Below are 21,902 nucleotides of genomic sequence, written 5' to 3'. Positions count from 1 at the left end.
TTAAGCTCATTCTTGTATAGTTCTTCTGTGTAATTTTGCCACCTCTTCTTAATCTCTTCTGCCTCTGTTAGGTCCCTGCCATTTTGGTCCTTTATCATGCCCATCTTTGCATGAAACGTTCCCTTCATATCTCCAATTTTCTTGAATAGATCTCTGGTCCTCCCTATTCTATTGTTTTCTTCTATTTCTTTGCACTGTTCATTTAAGAATGCATTCTTATCTCTTCTAGCTATTCTCTGGAATTCTGCATTCAACTGGGTGTATCTTTCTCTTTCTCCCTTGCCTTTCGCTTCCCTTCTTTCCTCAGCTATTTGCAGAGCTTCCTCAGACAGCCATTTTGCTTTCTTGCATTTCTTTTTCTTTGGAATGATTTTAGTTGCTACCTCTTGTACAATGTTGCAAACCTCCGTCCATTGTTTATCAGGCACTCTGTCTATCAGATCTAATTCTTTAAATCTATTTGTCACCTCTACTGTATATTCATCAGGGATATGATTTAGTTCATACCTGAGTGGCCTGGTGCTTTTCCCTACTTTCTTTAGTTTAAGCCTAAATTTTGCAAGAAGAAGCTCATGATCTGAGCCACAGTCAGCTTCTGGTCTTGTTTTTACTGACTGTATAGAGCGTCTCCATTTTTGGCTGCAAAGCACATAGTCAATCTGATTTCTGTGTTGACCAACAGCAATAGTAAGGTAACATTAAAAGAAGATATTGAAATAGAGCTTCACCATATTCCTAAAAGCTACTGATGAATGGCCTTGGCATTTCTTTAGAGAAAGTTCCAGGATTGGCTGTTCTTAAAGCATTTCAGATTGTTTTATTAATGGTTTTGTGTTGCTGTTTGCAAAACCATTTGTGTTGCTTAAAGACACCTTAAGGATATGAACAGACTGTTGTATAAACAGTGTCTTAAATTCATTTGCCAGTTTATCCCAACTGCCTGATCTTCATATAGTGTAAAATGTAGAAACCTTTCATCTGATAGGTATACTATACCATTCCTGATCTCCTGCCTTGTATTATTTTTTAACTTGTGATTTTTTTAAACAGCCTTGTTAAAAAAAAAATCCAGTTTCGATTTGCACATAATTGGCTCTGTTGTTTTAATGATGGACATTTAGACTAAGACCTTAATTATATCTGAATGCATTTAAGGCAAAGCAAATCTTATTTTATCCTAGAGCCTGGAAAGCCAGAAGAAAAAGAAATAGGCATAGCGTGCCATACACATTTTTCCAAAGGAATATTAAAAACAAAAAACAGGAAGTTGGTCTTGAATCATGCTCATATCAGCTGCATTTGATTAAATGAGAGGGCAAGAAGAGAGATCATCTTTGGTCTCATGGGCAACATAGACAAAATTCAAGGACAAAATGTTTATTAGGCAATATAATTTATATGCTATTATTGTTTATATTTGCATAACCCTGGGTCTATTTTTATTTGAACATGTATTGCTAAACCATTAGAATTTTGCATTACCAGTCACAGTGTCCTTTCTTATGCATTTGTTAATAGGCCTACCTACCCCATCAGGAAGTCACAGAGCATGAGACAGATGGTCAACCTTCCAGTTATCCAGACAAAACTGAAAATGCATTTTTCATTAGCCATATTCAGGATAGCTTTTGGTAAAAGGATGTTGAAGTTCAACAATATTTGGAAGGCCATTGTGGAAAGCAGTTATATTCTTTGAGATCTTATTATTTACATTCAGGCATTGTAACTTGGAATAAGCCAGAGAGAATTATATAGAAAGGAAGGAATGGTACCTCATTCTTCCATTAATCTATTTTTTTCCCTTCACTCTGGGGTGCCCACGCCCTATCTATTATCACCCTGGCCCCTTGGCACCAATGTGACACCAATTGTGGGTGGGTGGTAAAGGAGAACGGTAGTTGTCTACAGTAGCTTCTAGTCTCAATCCTTTGTTCAGCGATTTGCAGCTGTCGGTTTAAAAATCACAGAGAAGGATTCCCTGATGGGTTACTTCATGTTTTTTGTGAGGTTGATTAACGGTTGTTGAGGGAAAGGGAAAAGTACCTTTTAAAGAAATCCTGGGAAGTTTGGGGACAAAACAGTTCATTTTATTCTCCCATTCTCTTTATTTTGCTATTCATTTTCCCTCCCCCATGTTCTGCTTGATTTTTCAGATGTGAGTCAAACTTCCATCACAGGGGAACAATGTCAGCTCTTAGGTACAGTATTCACAGAGGCCTTTTGTATGTGTTTGGGGGTGTGTGTATTGTGTGTTTATGGTAAATTATGTTATCCTGTTATTAACCGATCAGCTGATGTGGGGTTGAGGGCACACAATCTTGTTGGCTGCAGCTGTATGGGTGGGCAGAGGGAAGTTGAGTGTCTGTGTGTTGGGGTGTGTGTGTGTGTGTATGTAGGAGTGTGCATATTTGTGTCTAAGAGAAAGAGATCTAATAATATTGTGCAGTGCAGTCATCATCAATAGAACTCATAAATTTTCCAGTAATAGGATGCTTGCTTTTTTAACAGATGTGTTTATAAATATCTGTTTTCTTGGTTGATTATATTCTTTAAAGGAAGCAATGTAACTTTTCAGTAGCTTGGATTATATTCTCATGAAAGGACAATGGTCATGCTGATAGAGGTAGCGTATTTTACCGGTAACTAAAGAAAACAAGATGATAAATACCTTTTCTAGATTAGCTTTAGCATGGGTAAAAATACAGAGATGCCTCTTCCTGATTTATTTTTGATTTTTGTAGCCTTTGGATTCAGCCTGATTTTGTTTCAACACAAAATAGCTCTAACTCATCCATTCACTTACTCAATTTATAAAGCCATATCAAGCATAGAGTTCATTATTAAAAACAACACAGGATCAAATACAGCGTTGACAATGCCATTCCTTCTGCAAGAAAGTTAGAACTTAGACCTGTGGGAAATTACAGGTAGTCCTCCACTTACAACAAGTTTGTTTAGTGACCGTTCAAAGCACTGAAAAAAGTGACTTATGACTGTTTTTCACACTTAACGACCATTGCAGCATACTCATGGTCACTTGTTCAAAATTCAGACACTTAGCAGCTGCTTCATACTTATGTCCAGGGGTCATGTGATCCCTTTGGCACCTTCTGACAAGCAAAATCTATGGGGAAGCTAGAGTCACTTAACAGCAGTGTTACAAATTTAACAACTGCAATCATTCACTTAACAACTGTGTCAAGAAAGGCCGTAAAATGGGAGCAAACTCTCTTAATGGATGTATCACTGAGCAACATAAATTTTGGAGGTCAATTGCGATCGTATGTTGAGGACTACCCGTATTCTACCATTCTGTAAAATTATTATAGGTAATGACAACGAACTCAGATTTTTTTTTTTTAAAAAGGATGGGTATCAGCGATTTGGGGTTGTTGAAACAGGATCAACATGCTTTTGAAAGATCAAGGGAGTCCTGAATCTTCAGTCTGGGAAAACTGACTGAGTAAACAGTAGCAGATGATTATCTCTGTCAAAGGGAATGTTTGTAGGATTCCATAGATACATCCCACATTTATCCTTCCATAGATAAATAGATAAAGAATCAGCAAAACTATATCAGCAAAATAGCCTGGAACTGAATAAAATGAAATGAAAATGTGATAAAAGAGAAAACAGTTTTGACTCTCAAAAGAACAAAATCTGCATGTGTGAAGTCAAAACCGCAGCAATAGTTGTTGTTGTTAGTTGCCTTCCTGTCCTCTACCATCCTCTGGAGTCCATTTAAACTCATGCCTACTGCTTCAGTGACTCCATCCAGCCACCTCGTTCTCTGTCGTCCCTTCTTCTTTTGCCCTCAATCTTTCCCAGCATTAGGCTCTTCTCCAGTGAGTCCTTCTTTCTCATTAGGTGGCCAAAGTATTTCAGTTTCATCTTCAGGATCTGGCCTTCTAAAGAGCAGTCAGGGTTGATCTCCTCTAGAACTGACTTGTTTGTTCGTCTTGCAGTCCAAGGGACTCGCAGGAGTCTTCTCCAGCACCAGAGTTCAAAGGCCTCAATTCTTTGGCGCTCAGCCTTTCTTATGGTCCAACCTTCACAGCCATACATTGCAACTGGGAAAACCATAGCTTTGACTATACACACTTTTGTTGGCAGGGTGATGTCTCTGCTTTTTAGTACGCTGTCTAGATTTGCCATAGCTTTCCTCCCCAGGAGCAAGCGTCTTTTAATTTCTTGGCTGCAGTCCCCATCTGCGGTGATCTTGGAGCCCAGGAAAATAAAATCTGTCACTACCTCCATTTCTTCACCATCTATCTGCCAGGAATTGAAAGGACGGATGCCATGATTTTAGTTTTCTTAATGTTGAGTTTCAAGCCAACTTTGCACTCTCCTCCTTCACCCGCATCAAGAGACACTTTTGTTCCTCTGCGCTTTCTGCCATTAGAGTGGTATCATCTGCATATCTGAGGTTGTTGATATTTCTTCCGGCAATCTTAATTCCAATTTTGATTCATCTAGCCCCGCCTTTCTCATGATGTGTTCTGCATATAAGTTAAATAGGCAGGGTGATAGTATACAGACTTGCCGGACTCCTTTCCCAGTTTTGAACCAATCAGTGGTTCCGTGTCCAGTTCTCACTGTGGCTTCTTGACCCACATACAGGTTTCTCAAGAGACAAATAAGATGGTCTGGTACTCTCATCTCTTTAAGAACTTGCCACAATTTGTTGTGATCCACACAATCAAAAGCTTTAGCATACTCAATGAAGCAGAAGTAGATGCTTTTCTAGAACTCCCTAGCTTTCTCCATGATCCAGCATATGTTGGCAATTTGATCTCTAGTTCCTCTGCCTCTACGAAATCCTGCCTGTACTTCTGGTAGTTCTCGATCCACATACTGCTGGAGCCTAGCTTGTAGGATTTTAAGCATAACCTTACTAGCATGTGAAATGAGTGCAATGGTGCGATAGTTTGAACATTCTTTGGCATTGCCTTTCTTTGGAATTGGAATGTAAACTGACCTTTTCCAATCCTGTGGCCATTGTTGAGTTTTCCAAATTTGCTGGCAAATTGGGTGTAGCACTTTTACTGCATCGTCTTTTAAGATTTTGAATAGCTCAGCTGGAATACTGTCTCCTCCACTAGCTTTGTTGTTGCTCAGATTTCCTAAGGCCCATTTGACTTCACATTCTAGGATGTCTGGCTCAAGGTTAGTGACCACCCCATCGTGGTTATCAGGGATGTTAAGCTCATTCTTGTATAGTTCTTCTGTGTAATTTTGCCACCTCTTCTTAATCTCTTCTGCCTCTGTTAGGTCCCTGCCATTTTGGTCCTTTATCATGCCCATCTTTGCATGAAACGTTCCCTTCATATCTCCAATTTTCTTGAATAGATCTCTGGTCCTCCCTATTCTATTGTTTTCTTCTATTTCTTTGCACTGTTCATTTAAGAATGCATTCTTATCTCTTCTAGCTATTCTCTGGAATTCTGCATTCAACTGGGTGTATCTTTCTCTTTCTCCCTTCTTTCCTCAGCTATTTGCAGAGCTTCCTCAGACAGCCATTTTGCTTTCTTGCATTACTTTTTTTTTGGAATGGTTTTAGTTGCTACCTCTCATACAATGTTGCAAACCTCCGTCCATAGTTCATCAGGCACTCTGTCTATCAGATCTAATTCTTTAAATCTATTTGTCACCTCTACTGTATATTCATCAGGGATATGATTTAGTTCATACCTGAGTGGCCTGGTGCTTTTCCCTACTTTCTTTAGTTTAAGCCTAAATTTTGCAAGAAGAAGCTCATGATCTGAGCCACAGTCAGCTTCTGGTCTTGTTTTTACTGACTGTATAGAGCGTCTCCATTTTTGGCTGCAAAGCACATAGTCAATCTGATTTCTGTGTTGACCAACAGCAATAGTAAGGTAACATTAAAAGAAGATATTGAAATAGAGCTTCACCATATTCCTAAAAGCTACTGATGAATGGCCTTGGCATTTCTTTAGAGAAAGTTCCAGGATTGGCTATTCTTAAAGCATTTCAGATTGTTTTATTAATGGTTTTGTGTTGCTGTTTGCAAAACCATTTGTGTTGCTTAAAGACACTTTAAGGATATGAACAGACTGTTGTATAAACAGTGTCTTAAATTCACTTGCCAGTTTATCCCAACTGCCTGATCTTCATATAGTGTAAAATGTAGAAACCTTTCATCTGATAGGTATACTATACCATTCCTGATCTCCTGCCTTGTATTATTTTTTAACTTGTGATTTTTTTAAACAGCCTTGTTAAAAAAAAATATCCAGTTTCGATTTGCACATAATTGGCTCTGTTGTTTTAATGATGGACATTTAGACTAAGACCTTAATTATATCTGAATGCATTTAAGGCAAAGCAAATCTTATTTTATCCTAGAGCCTGGAAAGCCAGAAGAAAAAGAAATAGGCATAGCGTGCCATACACATTTTTCCAAAGGAATATTAAAAACAAAAAACAGGAAGTTGGTCTTGAATCATGCTCATATCAGCTGCATTTGATTAAATGAGAGGGCAAGAAGAGAGATCATCTTTGGTCTCATGGGCAACATAGACAAAATTCAAGGACAAAATGTTTATTAGGCAATATAATTTATATGCTATTATTGTTTATATTTGCATAACCCTGGGTCTATTTTTATTTGAACATGTATTGCTAAACCATTAGAATTTTGCATTACCAGTCACAGTGTCCTTTCTTATGCATTTGTTAATAGGCCTACCTACCCCATCAGGAAGTCACAGAGCATGAGACAGATGGTCAACCTTCCAGTTATCCAGACAAAACTGAAAATGCATTTTTCATTAGCCATATTCAGGATAGCTTTTGGTAAAAGGATGTTGAAGTTCAACAATATTTGGAAGGCCATTGTGGAAAGCAGTTATATTCTTTGAGATCTTATTATTTACATTCAGGCATTGTAACTTGGAATAAGCCAGAGAGAATTATATAGAAAGGAAGGAATGGTACCTCATTCTTCCATTAATCTATTTTTTTCCCCTTCACTCTGGGGTGCCCCACGCCCTATCTATTATCACCCTGGCCCCTTGGCACCAATGTGACACCAATTGTGGGTGGGTGGTAAAGGAGAACGGTAGTTGTCTACAGTAGCTTCTAGTCTCAATCCTTTGTTCAGCGATTTGCAGCTGTCGGTTTAAAAATCACAGAGAAGGATTCCCTGATGGGTTACTTCATGTTTTTTGTGAGGTTGATTAACGGTTGTTGAGGGAAAGGGAAAAGTACCTTTTAAAGAAATCCTGGGAAGTTTGGGGACAAAACAGTTCATTTTATTCTCCCATTCTCTTTATTTTGCTATTCATTTTCCCTCCCCCATGTTCTGCTTGATTTTTCAGATGTGAGTCAAACTTCCATCACAGGGGAACAATGTCAGCTCTTAGGTACAGTATTCACAGAGGCCTTTTGTATGTGTTTGGGGGTGTGTGTATTGTGTGTTTATGGTAAATTATGTTATCCTGTTATTAACCGATCAGCTGATGTGGGGTTGAGGGCACACAATCTTGTTGGCTGCAGCTGTATGGGTGGGCAGAGGGAAGTTGAGTGTCTGTGTGTTGGGGTGTGTGTGTGTGTGTATGTAGGAGTGTGCATATTTGTGTCTAAAAGAAAGAGATCTAATAATATTGTGCTGTGCAGTCATCATCAATAGAACTCATAAATTTTCCAGTAATAGGATGCTTGCTTTTTTAACAGATGTGTTTATAAATATCTGTTTTCTTGGTTGATTATATTCTTTAAAGGAAGCAATGTAACTTTTCAGTAGCTTGGATTATATTCTCATGAAAGGACAATGGTCATGCTGATAGAGGTAGCGTATTTTACCGGTAACTAAAGAAAACAAGATGATAAATATCTTTTCTAGATTAGCTTTAGAATGGGTAAAAATACAGAGATGCCTCTTCCTGATTTATTTTTTATTTTTGTAGCCTTTGGATTCAGCCTGATTTTGTTTCAACACAAAATAGCTCTAACTCATCCATTCACTTACTCAATTTATAAAGCCATATCAAGCATAGAGTTCATTATTAAAAACAACACAGGATCAAATACAGCGTTGACAATGCCATTCCTTCTGCAAGAAAGTTAGAACTTAGACCTGTGGGAAATTACAGGTAGTCCTCCACTTACAACAAGTTTGTTTAGTGACCGTTCAAAGCACTGAAAAAAGTGACTTATGACTGTTTTTCACACTTAACGACCATTGCAGCATACTCATGGTCACTTGTTCAAAATTCAGACACTTAGCAGCTGCTTCATACTTATGTCCAGGGGTCATGTGATCCCTTTGGTACCTTCTGACAAGCAAAATCTATGGGGAAGCTAGAGTCACTTAACAACAGTGTTACAAATTTAACAACTGCAATCATTCACTTAACAACTGTGTCAAGAAAGGCCGTAAAATGGGAGCAAACTCTCTTAATGGATGTATCACTGAGCAACATAAATTTTGGAGGTCAATTGCGATCGTATGTTGAGGACTACCCGTATTCTACCATTCTGTAAAATTATTATAGGTAATGACAACGAACTCAGATTTTTTTTTAAAAAAAGGATGGGTATCAGCGATTTGGGGTTGTTGAAACAGGATCAACATGCTTTTGAAAGATCAAGGGAGTCCTGAATCTTCAGTCTGGGAAAACTGACTGAGTAAACAGTAGCAGATGATTATCTCTGTCAAAGGGAATGTTTGTAGGATTCCAGAAAATAGATAAAGAATCAGCAAAACTATATCAGCAAAATAGCCTGGAACTGAAATAAATGAAATGAAAATGAAAAATGTTCAAGTAGGTTGGGGACGCTACCTTAGGATAACAATTCAACGAAAGCTCGTCCTTAATTCATTTAGTACAGTGGTTCTCAACCTTTATAGTGCTGTGACCCCTTTAATACAATTCCCCACGATGTGGCGACCCCAACCGTAAAATTATTTTTTTTTAGGCAGCGATCTCAGCACGCTTCAGCAGCCGCAGAAGGGGGAAAAAAACAGCAAACTGTTTTTTTTAATTTATCGCGTCTGAAGCCGTATTGGGTAGCGATCTGAACTGCTTGCGATTGCCTTGAGGACGGAGGCATTAAAGCGGAGACTCCTCCTCTATTAAGTTTATCGCGCCTGAAGCCAGATTAGGCTAGCGATTGGGAGTGATTGCAGCTGGCTTAAGAGGGAGACATCAGAGCAAAGATTTCTCTCTTTTTTAATCATCGCGCCTGAAGCCGAATTTGCGATTCTTCGACTTGCAAGTATACTCCCCATATTTTCGATGGTCTTAGGCGACCCCTGGAAAATCGTCATTCGACCCCCAACGGGGTCGCGATCCACAGGTTGAGAACCGCTGATTTAGTAGATGCTACTACTTACTCTGAAAGCAGACTTCAGAACACAGAATTCTGTATTATCTCCCTTCATTCACCTAAAACGGGGTGACTCATCAACTTTCCCTTTCCCATACATAACTGCGCAGCTAACAGGCTGTTTATTAGCCCCTTATGAGCACAATAGTGGGATGCAGTGGCTAAGAGGCTGAGTTTGTCGATCAAAAGGTCGACAGTTCAGCGGTTTGAATCCCTAGTACTGTGTAACGGGGTGAGCTCCCGTTACTTGTCCCAGCTTCTGTCAACCTAGCAGTTTGAAAGTACGTAAAAAATGCAAGTAGAAAAATAGGGACCGCCTTTGGTGGGAAGGTAACAGTGTTATGTGCGCCTTTGGCGTTTAGTCATGCTGACCACATGACCACGGAGACGTCTTCGGACAGCGCTGGCTCTTCGGCTTTGAAATGGAGATGAGCACCGCCCCCTAGAGTTGGGAACAACTAGCACATATATGCGAGGGGAACCTTTACCTTAACCTATGAGCGGAATAGAGAAATGACAGCATTTTAATTTTAATACAGATAATCCTCCATTTATAACAGTTCCCTTAATGACCATTCAAAGTTACAATGACACAGAACATAATATCTTATGACCATTTTTCAAAATTACAACTGTAATTTACTCCATGGTCATAGAATAGAGTAGAGTAGTAATAGAATAGAATAGAATAATTTTATTGTCATTTTGAATGTACACTAATCAGCCTACATTAAAATGAAATTTCATTGCATACAGCTCTCACTGGGACAGCACCTCCAACATACACTACATAAGCATGACAAAATAAATAAATACAAAATTATGCATATACCCACATATATGACACAGAGAAACAACACAGTCATGTGAATAAAATTCAGACACTTGGCAACGGACCCATTTATGATGGTTGCAGTGTCCTAGGGTCATGTGATCAATTTTTGAGTCCTTAACAAGCGAAGTCAGTGGAGAAATCTGATTTATTTAACTGTCACTAACTTAACAATTACAGTGATTCATTTAACAACTGTGGAAAGCACTTAGCAACAGAAATGTTGAGCTCAATTGTGGCTGTAAGTTGAGGACTGCCTGCCTTTTTTTCTGAAGGCTGAACGAAACAGGGTAGGATATCAAATTCAGCTCAGGCAGATGCCCTAATTCTGTATTTGAAATCTATTGAGGAAGAAGTCCCAGCAATAAATTGAAAACCAGTATATTTTCTATAATTTGTAATTTGCTTCTGTTTGGACACAGTCAACATCTTCTTGCTGATCTGCCTGTTCTGTGGCAAGAGACATGAATAAGAGATTTTTCTCTCAAATGATGTTTGTGTAACATGTGTAACTGTATACATGGAGTCCAGAAAATGATATAATCTAATGTTTGGGGAATGGGTAGAAAGTTTCAACCTTCTGTTGGATGAGTGCATCAGGAGAATGAAAAACAATTGTTATTGGCAATCTTCCTTGACCAATTAGCGTAGTTTGCATTAAAAACACTAGATGACTGTTGAGTCTGCACCTAATTATTTCTGCTCATTGCTTTGGCAAAGCAGTTTGAAGAAGAGGCTGGGACTTTCAGAATTTCATTTTGAAAAAGACACTAATCTGATTCTTTTGAAACATATTACATCAATAAGTAATTTTAGGTGCCTTGCTTGAAATGCTTTATTTCCAAAGATAGTCTGTTTCTCTTGCCTTCATCATCATGGGTGAAAATTTATAAAAATGTAGGAAGTATGTAAAATTGTAAAAAGACTGATAAATAGATGTTAAAGAAACTGCATTTTTTTTTCATGATTCGGTTTTTAAGAACCTCTTCCTCCCTCAAGGTTGATCTTAGATTTTCACCTGAGAAGAATGTTCACAATTAAGACTTTTTACAGGAGAATTTGGCACATTCTATATCCTTGAAAAGTATATATGAACTGGTTTCAAGAACCTACTACCTTCATAAATAAATTAGCTATAGCTATGAAGCCCATTACCAGTTTCTTTGTGGATGAATTTAAAATTAAAGATTGAGGTCACAGAACCTTGCAGATAAGATTTTAAAATTGACTGCCTGTTTTTCAGTCCATTTCTTTTAGAAGCTCTAGGAAAAAAGAGCTGGTTGATGTTAGGACTCCTTCAAGACAAAAAACAAGCACACACTGGACAGAAAAATTGTCTAGATAGATTCTTGACGTTATATAATGGAGTACATGCACACTCAAAGACTGAGATATGATAGGTTAGCTCCTCTTGATATCTCAAGTGTGATCCCTACTGCAAAAACCTCCAACAGTCTTGTGGGGGTGAAGGAGTTTGTCATTGCCACCATCCCTGTTAACAAAATAATAATAATAATAATAATAATAATAATAATAATAATAATAATAATAATAATAATAATAATAATAATAATAATAATAATAATCCTCTATCTTCTTTTATTCTAAAAAAGACGATCTTTCCTGCTCTTTCAGAGCTAACAAAATGTGGCCAGGAAGTGCTATTAAACTAAATTTCCGGTTAGAATGAGATTACTGATTTCAGAAAAGAATACAAATTATTTATAATGGGGGTTAATATTTGAGGAACCTCTTTACCATCAAAAGGACAACGGAGAAAGAAAGAAGGAAATTCAGATTCCTGTTAGCAGCAAAGGCCTTTAACAGCTCACCTGAGAAAACCTTGCTCCTGATTGGTTGCACAGAGTTTGAATTTCCAAGACTTCGGGGGTCTTTTCCCTTTGTGTAGACCAGGGCTGTCAAACTCGCAGTCCATGGGCTGAATGCGTTACGCGCTGGTCACGCCCACGCCCAGTTTAGCAAAGGGGGAAAAAGTCCCGCTACGTCACGTGATGCCGCTGTCACAACGCAAGCTTGACAGCCCTGGTCTAGACTGACAAATTGACTATATTCTCTCCCTCATTTCTTCTTTCTGAATGTTCCCTGTCTGTTCTTTGTGACATATTTCTACCCTAAGAATAATAGAAATTGGTTCCTGCAAGATAATTTCTTTTTATGAGTTAAGCAGGCAAAGTGCTTAATGGTCCTTCAGCAAAGATTTATTCTTACTGTTCCTGTACAGATAGAGCTTTAATGTCCAGAGCTGGAGAAACAGATTTGGGCTGTTCTTTCCCTTAAGCCATACTTTCTCTTCCACATTGCAGATCCGGGACACAAGAAGGATTCCCATACATTTCTTAACAATATCAACTATGAAGAAGGCGATGAATTCTTTGACAAGAATTTGGCACTTTTTGAGGTGAGATCACTGCTCGTTGCCGTTGGTTCCCTTTCTTTTCCCACTTCCACCATATACAGGTGGTCCTTGACTTATGACCACAACGGAGCCCCAAATTTCTGTCAGATACCTGTTAAGTGAATTTTGCCCCATTTTACAACCTTTCTTGCCACAGCTGTTAAGTGAATCACTGCAGTTGCTAAGTTAGTAACATGGTTCTTAAGTGAATCTGGCTTTCCCATTGCTGGTCAGAAGGTCACAAAAGGTGATCACATGACCATGGGACATTGCAACCATCATAAATATGAACCAGTTGCCTAGCATCCGAATTTTGATGCTGTAACAGTTGTAAGTGTGAAAAAATCACTCACTGTTTTCAGTGCCATTGTAACTTTGAATGGTCACTTAACAAACTGTTACAAGTTTGCATCCTTTGGAAAAATATTTCTCAGGTCAGTTGCCTGGCTCAGAAAAGCTTTGCATCCACTTGTTCCTCTCTTCCCCCTGTGGTCATCCCCTCCAGCCCTGCTGAGATTCACTCGGGCCATCCTGATGTCAGTATTCTTTCCTTCTTGTACCCTATAATATTCCTGGATAAGACCTTTTCATCTTAATTCAAGTTGCTGGACTGTTATAAATCCATAGAAAAAGTGCAGTTACTGTGAATTCTGCACGTTGAAAATTTTTTAACTTGTAGCAATTTGTAAAAACAGTTTCAAAAGGGAGGCAAATCTTGTCTGAGTTTTCTGAAAGTCTGAGGAAGATTTAATGAAGATGCAAAACAAGAAAGACTTATGAAATGTGTAAGCCTGTAGAATAACTAGCTTGTTTATAGTCTACTCTTGTTTCTTTTAACATAGCTTCCATCCTTCTTCGCTACTTCCAATCCTTGATTTTTTGTCCCTTCATCCATCTTAAAGGAACTTTTCATTGTGATTTGTCCTCACGTCTACTGTCTTCTGCCCCACTCGGTAGGAGGAGATGGATACCCGACCCAAAGTGTCTTCCCTGCTCAATCGAATGGCCAACTATACCAACTTGATGCAGGGAGCCCGTGAACATGAGGAGGCAGAGAATGTCCATCCAGGCAAGAAAAAAATCACCAAGGTAAGGAATGGCACCAAGAAGGTTTATGGGAAGATACCTTGACATGAGGCAAAAAAAATGTGTTTAGATCAGGATTGATAGAATTGATATTTTCCTCCATGATTTTAGTAGAACTAGAGAAATCTGTTGTCCTGAACATTTGATTTCCCCAAGATATGTTCTGGGCTTCTTACAAAATCTTTTTTTTGTGTGTGCCCTGGAAGAAATATTTCTAAATCCTTGATTTTTACACGTCATTCTTAAGACTTAAATAAATAGGATTAGATTAGCAAAAGCTGGCGGAGATACATTTTTTTTCTCATGTTGTTTTATATGCCTCACACATATGAGCTTTATTGGCCTTTCTAGACTTTCTGAGAACTTCAGCTTCCTCAGAAGCTTCATTTTGGTAGATCTTAAATATTACCTCAAAACTGATTATGCCCAGTGACCTTAACTGATATTCAACTTCATTCCTTCTGACCACCATTGAGTCAGCATCTAGGAAAACACTGTCATCTATCCTGAGCTGAGAAAACAGATTAACCTGAATCAGGGGTGGTATTCACTTACCTTTGCTACCGGTTCACAAATGTGACCTCTGTGCATATGCAGGGCCTTCCATGCATGTGCAGATCATCAAAAATGGGACATGATGATGGCTGGGCAGGAGGGCGCAGCCTCCCACAGCCGTCGCTACCGATTCACCCGAGCTGAATAGAACCGGCTGAAAACCACCACTGACCTGAATAATACAGTTAATGACTCTTGAGAAGTGGACAGGATCAAAGAAACAAAGCCGAGGAGGAATAGAGAAATTTCAAGTCATCATTGTATAGGTCAGGGATGTCAAACTCCTGGGCTGGATGCGTCATGGGCTGGCTCCTCCCCTGCCTGGTTTAGCAAAGGGGGAAAAAGTCCTGCTATGTCACGTGATGCCACCGTGACGTGAGTTTGACACCCCTGGTATAGGTAGTCCTCCACTTAATGACCACAACTGAGTCCAAAATTTTTGTTGCCAAGCGAGACATTTCTTAAGTGAATTTTGCTCCATTTTATGACCTTTCCTGCCACAGTTATTGAGTGAATTATTGCAGTTGTTAAGTTGTAACACAGTTGTTAAGGGAATCTGGCTTCCCCGTTGACTTTGCTTGTCAGAAGATTACGAAAGGTGATCATACAAGACCCCGGGATATTGCAACTGTCATAAATATGAGTCAGTTGCCAAGCTTCTGAATTTTGATCACGTGACCATAGGGATGCTGCAAGGGTTGTGTGAAAAATGGCCATAAGTCACTTCTTTTCAGTGCCGTTGTAACTCCAAATAATCACTAAATGAACCGTAAGTTGAGGACTACCTGTATAGAGATGTTGGAAAGCTTCGTCTTAACACTCTGCCTGTTTTTTTCCTCCTCTTCTACTAGATTCCACAGATGGGCACATTTATGGGAGTCTATCTACCTTGCTTGCAGAACATCTTTGGAGTGATTCTTTTCTTGCGTCTTACTTGGGTTGTGGGTTCAGCTGGTGTGCTGCAAGCCTTTACCATTGTCCTTATTTGCTGTTGCTGTGTAAGTTACCCTCTCTTACCAAGTTTGTATCACACTGTGTTACCACAGTCTTTGATATGCAGGGAAGCTGGGGTTGGGGAGGAAGGAAACTTCTGATCTTGAGGAAGGAGAAATTACACTCACCTACATTAGCATCCCATGGCTGAAATGCCAGTGCAAAAATAATCCTCTTTATTTATTTTATTATTATTTAAATTTGTATACCACCCTTCTCCCGAAGGACTCAGGGCGGTTCACAGCCAGATCTTTGTAGATGTAGTCAGTTTTTGTGTTGAGATCACTGATGGTCTTTATTTCTATATCTGTTCTTCCCCATCTTTGGTTAATCTATTTCTGAATTTTTGGAGAGGCCCATTTCTAAAACCATTTTGCTCACTTCCACCTTGGCATTTTGTCTACATTACCCATAATAACAAGGAAAACTAAAAGGAGAAGGGGCATAATTTGATTTTTATCAAAATGTAAAACTGAGGGGTGGGGGGGGAAGCTAATTTAGGTTTGTCAAAGTAATAGCCAAAAGTTATAAGTTCTATCAGTGACTCTTAACACATTACAGACAAAGAATTTGCTTCTTCCTGTATTTGTCCCCTAAATACTTCTTCTGTCTATTTCTCGTCTCCTCCTTAGACATTGCTGACAGCCATCTCCATGAGCGCCATTGCCACTAATGGAGTAGTTCCTGGTAAGTACTAACATTTTAAAAACTGCCTTCTCCCATGTGTACAGTACCATCCTTCAAATCAGTTCATATTCAGAAGTTCTCCTGAATGCTCTCCTCAGAAATCTAGTTAGTTGATATGGAAAATGTCCCCCCCTTTCACCGGTGGCCCACAAAGCATGGAATTCTTTCTCTAACCATGGTTATAGCAATAGCACTTAGACTTATATACCACTTCACAGTGCTTTACAGCCATAAGCAGTTTATAGACTCAGCCTATTGCCCCCAACAATCTGGGTCCTCGTTTTACTGACCTCAGGAGGATGGAAGGCTGAGTCAACTTTGAGCAGGTCAGAATCGAATTCAAGAATCGATGGTGGGCAGAGTTAGCAATACTGTACTCTAACCACTGTGCAACTAGGGTTAGAAGTAGTCCTTGACTTACAACAGTTCATTTAGTGACTGTTTGACGTTATAACCGCACTGAAAAAAGAGACTCACGACAGTTTTTTGCACCATTGCAGCATGGCCACATGATCAAAATTCAGTTCCTTGGCAACTGACTCAAATTTATGGCAAATTTATGGCAGTCATAAATTGCAGAGTCATATGAACACCTTGTGTGACGTTGTGACAAGCAAAGTCAATGAGAAGGCCAGATTTATTTAACAACCATGTTACTGACCTTACAGTGATCCATTTAGCAACTGTGGCAAGAAAGGTCATAAAATGGAGCCAAATTCACTTAAAAACTGTCTCAGTAATTTTGGGCTCAATTGTGTTCGTAAGGAGAGGACTACCTATATTTGTGTTATGGGGATGGCGGGCTGATGTTTCCTTTTTGTTGGTTTTACTATACTTTTTTTTGAAAGCCATGGGGCAGGTCCTTCTGGAAAGTAAGGGGGTGGAATGAGTGAAAAAGCAGGGATAATAAGATTTCCCCTCTGTGTCTTCTGTCTTTGTTGCCACTCCACAGCTGGAGGATCGTACTTCATGATTTCACGAGCCCTGGGCCCTGAGTTTGGAGGAGCTGTAGGACTCTGCTTCTATCTTGGCACTACCTTTGCTGCTTCTATGTACATCTTGGGGGCTATTGAAATCTTCCTGGTAGGTATTCAGCCCCTCACAGGAGAACCCATAAAATACAACACGGCGTTGTAATTTTGAGCTGTTAAGTCCTGCCAGTTGGCTACAGCTCCTCTGAGAAGCAGGAGACTGCGGATCGGAGATGTTGTGACCCAGGCCCAAGCAGGTAGCAACAAACTCAGTCCGTGATAAAAATAAACTTTATTTGAACAGCTGGGAATTACTTCATTCCCAGCATCGTTCAACTCAAAAAGTAAAAACAAATGCCTCCCAAACACAAATTCTTCAGCTATCTAGACCCGTTCCAGTCCGGTTTCCGGCCCGGTCATAGTACAGAGACAGCTTTGGTCGCGTTGGTGGATGACTTCTGGAGGGCCAGGGATAGGGGTTGTTCCTCTGCCCTGGTCCTATTACATCTCTCAGCGGCTTTCGATACCATCGACCATGGTATCTTGCTGCACCGGTTGGAGGGGTTGGGAGTGGGAGGCACCGTTTATCGGTGGTTCTCCTCCTATCTCTCCGACCGGTTGCAGACGGTGTTGACAGGGGGGCAGAGATCGACCACGAGGCGCCTCACTTGTGGGGTGCCGCAGGGGTCGATTCTCTCGCCTCTCCTGTTCAACATCTATATGAAGCCGTTGGGTGAGGTCATCAGTGGTTTCGGGGTGAGTTACCACCTGTACGCTGATGATACGCAGCTTTACTTCTCCACCCCGGACCACCCCAACGAAGCTGTCGTGCTGTCCCGGTGTCTGGAAGCCGTACGGGTCTGGATGGGGAGAAACAGACTCAAGCTCAATCCCTCCAAGACGGAGTGGCTGTGGATGCCGGCACCCCGGTACAGCCAGCTGCAGCCGCAGCTGGCTGTCGGGGGCGAGTTATTGGCCCCAATGGAAAGGGTGCGCAACTTGGGCGTCCTCCTGGATGGGCGGCTGTCGTTCGATGATCATTTGGCGGCTGTCTCCAGGAGGGCTTTTTACCAAGTACGCTTGGTCCGCCAGTTGCGCCCCTTCCTTGTCCGGGATGCCTTATGCACGGTCACTCACGCTCTTGTCACTTCCCGTTTGGATTATTGCAATGCTCTCTACATGGGGCTGCCCTTGAAGTGCACCCGGAGGCTGCAGCTAGTCCAGAATGCAGCTGCGCGGGTAATAGTGGGAGCAACTCGTTGCTCCCATGTAACACCAATCCTGCGCGGCTTGCACTGGCTTCCTGTGGTCTTTCGGGTGCGCTTTAAGATTTTGGTCACCACCTTCAAAGCGCTCCATGGCTTAGGGCCCGGGTACTTACGGGACCGCCTGCTGTTACCTTATGCCTCCCACCGACCCGTACGCTCTCACAGAGAGGGTCTTCTCAGGGTGCCGTCCGCCAAACAATGTCGGCTGGCGGCCCCCAGGGGCAGGGCCTTCTCTGTGGGAGCTCCTACGCTCTGGAACGAACTTCCTCCTGGACTACGTCAAGTGCCTGATCTTCGGACCTTTCGCCGTGAGCTGAAAACGCACTTATTTATTCAAGCGGGACTGGCATAATATTTTTAATATTTTTTAATATTTTAATATTTAAAATTTTAACTGGGGTTTTATTATTTTATGGTTTATAATTTTAAATTTTAAATTTTTAAATGTTGGCCATTTTTTCTAATATGCTCGGTTTTAAATTGTCGTTTTAATTGTATATTTTTGTGTTTTTTATCTTTTGGCTGTGCACCGCTCTGAGTCCTTTGGGAGAAGGGTGGTATAAAAATTTAATAAATAAATAAATAAATAAATCTTACAAACCTTAGACCAATTAGGCAAATTGGCAAAGGGCCGTTCCTGATAAATGTCCAGAAGTCATAAAAACAAAGATAGTCACAAAGCAGAGGACACAGCTACAACGTTATTTTCCGGTGCTGGCCTGTTTTAAGCCTTATGGGAGGGGCCAATAATCTCTTGGCCCTACTCCCGAGTTGTCCTCTCTGCTTGAGCTGCTCTTGCCTTCTGGCCGCTCTTCTCATGTGTGCATTAGGAACAGGCTCCTACTGTTCTTCTACCTCACTACTATCGGTCTCTAGAGGCTCTGGAGTCTGCACCTCACTTCCTGATGGCCCTGGCCTCACCTCAGCCTCATCACTGTCTGACTCCGTTGCCAGCTCCGTAGGCTGCTGACGGACCACAACAGGAGAGAGTCTTTTGCTATCGTCGTGCCAACTCCACATCTTTTTGTATTTTCACTCCTCTGACTAGGCCGAAGGTGACGTGTGACTCATTCTTGCCTCCTCTCAGATGTACATTGCCCCCAAGGCAGCCATCTTCCACAGCGATGATCCCCTGAAGGAGCCGGCAGCCATGCTGAACAACATGCGGGTTTATGGCTCGGCCTTCCTGCTGCTTATGGTGCTGGTGGTATTTGTGGGAGTGCGTTATGTGAACAAGTTTGCTTCTCTTTTCCTGGCCTGCGTCATCGTCTCCATTCTGGCTATTTACGCTGGTGTCATCAAGTCCTCCTTTGCACCTCCTGATTTTCCGTAGGTTACTAGCGTACTCGGAGATGGCTAACCAAACTCCCATTAAAATCTGTGGCCAGAGGGTGGCTTCCCCACAATCCTGCCCCTAAAGGTGTTGGGAAATATAGAATGGCGTGTAAAAGAGCTGTGCTCTCCTTAGTACTCTCTGAATTTGTTCGTTCTCTTGCAGATGTTTCATTATCCGAACTAGCTAACATCTCATCTAGTCTGCAACTAGCTAACATCTCATCTAGTCTGCAAGAAAACAACTCAGCTCAGAGAGTACCAAAAGCCTTTTCATTTTGACCCTGAGCCACAAATATTCTCCTTTATTGAGAATTTCCTTCCCAACCCTAGAACAACAACTCACCATTCCCATGGATAGTAGCATGTACCAACTTTCACACTTGTCCCTTTTTGAAATCCAACCAATTTGCTCATCTTTTATTTCTCTCTCCATTCAGTGTGTGCATGTTGGGGAATCGTTCCCTCTCCCAGCACCATATTCAGACATGTGCCAAGACCAAGGAGTATGGTAACCTCACCATACCCACGTTCCTGTGGACACGCTTTTGCAACCATAGCAGGCTCCTCAATGCTTCTTGTGATGAGTATTTCCAACACAACAATGTCACTACTATCCAAGGAATTCCAGGACTAGCCAGTGGTGTTATTGCTGGTGAGAAAGGGTTCCTTACATTCTTTGTCTAGCAAAAGTGTTGTTGTTTTGTTCTGTGTTTCTCTTTGAGTCGTTTCTTAGATTTAGACTTAGAATAACTTTATTGTCACTTTGAATGTACACTGATCGGCATACATTAAAATGAAACTTCATCGAATACAGCTCTCAAATGACACCACCTCCAATATACACTACATAAACATGTCAATACATACATACATACATACATACATAAATACATAATTATGCATATACCCACATATATTCTATGACACAGAGAAACAACACAGTCTAGTTCGGATGTATCCATGTACATGGTGAGAAAAACTAATCTTGCAAATTTACCAGACAGATGGCATAGGGAACAAAGCTGTTACAGAATCTATTAGTCCTGCTAGAAATACTTCGAAACCACCTCCCAGAGGGGAGCAACAGAAACAGATTGTAAAGTGGGTGTGTGGGGTCTCTAACATTGCTTCGAGCTCTAACACATAGCGCTTATAAGCAATATCCTGAATAACAGCAATCGATCTTCCTATAATCGTGATGGCAAACCTATAACACAGGTGCCCTCTCTGATGGCACACAAGCCATTGCCCCAGTTCAGCTCAGCTGCGCATGTGTGTGTGCCTCCCGCCAGCAAGCTGGTTTTCGGGTCTCTGCACGGGGAGCGTGGGGTGTGTGGGGGCCCCCATGTGCAAATGCACGGGGGATAGGGCACATGTGCGAGGGGCATGCACATTGCATTTGGGGGGTTCAGGCACGCGCATGCGCATTTGCGTGCGTGCACGCACACTTTGGGCACTCGGTCTAGAAAAGGTTAGCATCACTGTCTTATTTCTACTCGGCTGTCCTTACCACTCTCTGTAGGGGCTTTCTATCTGAGGCACGGCTGCCACCTAACCAAACAGCAATGCAGTTTGTTAAAACTCTTTCAATCATGCCTCTGTAAAAAGTGGCCAGGATAGAAGGAGAAAGATTGTAGCAGTGACTGTGAAGTTTCTTTGGGCTGCTTCTCAGCCTAATCGTTAAGAAGATCATAGGTTGGAGGCGGGATGGGAACACTATCCCAAGCTCTTCAAATAAATGAGATGGTGATGGTGATAATGATGATGGTGCCATAATTGCAGAGAATCTTTGGAGCAGCTACCTGACGAAAGGTGAAATACTTGAGAAGTCATCTTTGCACTCGGCTGATGTAGGAGGAGCTCTGAATCAGCAATATGTCCTGGCTGATATCACCACTTCTTTTACCCTTCTTGTGGGTATATTTTTCCCTTCTGTCACTGGTAAGTGCCTGTATTGCTGTTGAGCTCTCTGTCCAGTGTGGCTTCAAAACCAAGTCATCTTAGAAGGGTAGATTTGTTAGCTGTGAGACCTAAACACCAGTTCATTTAGTGACCATTCAAAGTTACAACAGAACTACTTATGGCCATTTTTTCACACCTATGACCATTGCAGCCTCCTCATGGTCACATGATTTACATGCACATGTGTGACAACTAACTCACAGTTGTGACTGTTGCAGTGTCCTGGGGTCATGTGATCCCCTTTTGCAACTTTCGGAAAAGCAAAATCTGGGGAAACCAGATTCACTTAACAATCGTTTTACTGATTTAACAACTGCAGCAATTCACTTAACAAATGTGGCAAGAAAAAGCCTCGATTAGCAACATAAATGTTGGATTCAATTGTAGTCGTACGTTGAGGGCTACCTGTATTTGGGCTCCTGAAGATTTCAACTGCAATTTCTCAA

The 21,902-nt window shown here is 41.0% G+C and overlaps 1 protein-coding gene across 8 annotated transcripts in view; it reads left to right on the top strand.

Moving 5' to 3' along the window:
* Nucleotides 1–21,902, top strand: part of SLC12A6 (solute carrier family 12 member 6) — a 69,092-nt gene that overhangs the window by 29,110 nt on the left and 18,080 nt on the right. For 3 of the 8 annotated variants that reach the window (XM_058184337.1, XM_058184344.1, XM_058184341.1), the window contains 9 exons: nucleotides 2,154–2,198; nucleotides 12,508–12,602; nucleotides 13,557–13,688; nucleotides 15,092–15,238; nucleotides 15,866–15,920; nucleotides 16,873–17,003; nucleotides 19,247–19,488; nucleotides 19,932–20,146; nucleotides 21,277–21,435. In XM_058184337.1, the coding sequence (XP_058040320.1) occupies nucleotides 2,154–2,198; nucleotides 12,508–12,602; nucleotides 13,557–13,688; nucleotides 15,092–15,238; nucleotides 15,866–15,920; nucleotides 16,873–17,003; nucleotides 19,247–19,488; nucleotides 19,932–20,146; nucleotides 21,277–21,435 (1,221 nt within the window). Of the gene's footprint in view, nucleotides 1–2,153; nucleotides 2,199–6,308; nucleotides 6,817–7,340; nucleotides 7,386–12,507; nucleotides 12,603–13,556; nucleotides 13,689–15,091; nucleotides 15,239–15,865; nucleotides 15,921–16,872; nucleotides 17,004–19,246; nucleotides 19,489–19,931; nucleotides 20,147–21,276; nucleotides 21,436–21,902 lie in introns of those variants that run through there. The other 5 variants (XM_058184336.1, XM_058184340.1, XM_058184339.1 and 2 more) reach the window with 3 other exon arrangements.

The sequence above is a fragment of the Ahaetulla prasina genome, chromosome 4, assembly GCF_028640845.1.
Source record: "Ahaetulla prasina isolate Xishuangbanna chromosome 4, ASM2864084v1, whole genome shotgun sequence".
NCBI classification, from domain to species: Eukaryota; Metazoa; Chordata; class Lepidosauria; order Squamata; family Colubridae; genus Ahaetulla; species Ahaetulla prasina.
Note: the sequence above shows the minus strand (reverse complement) of the source record. Positions and strands in the feature narration are given on the sequence as shown.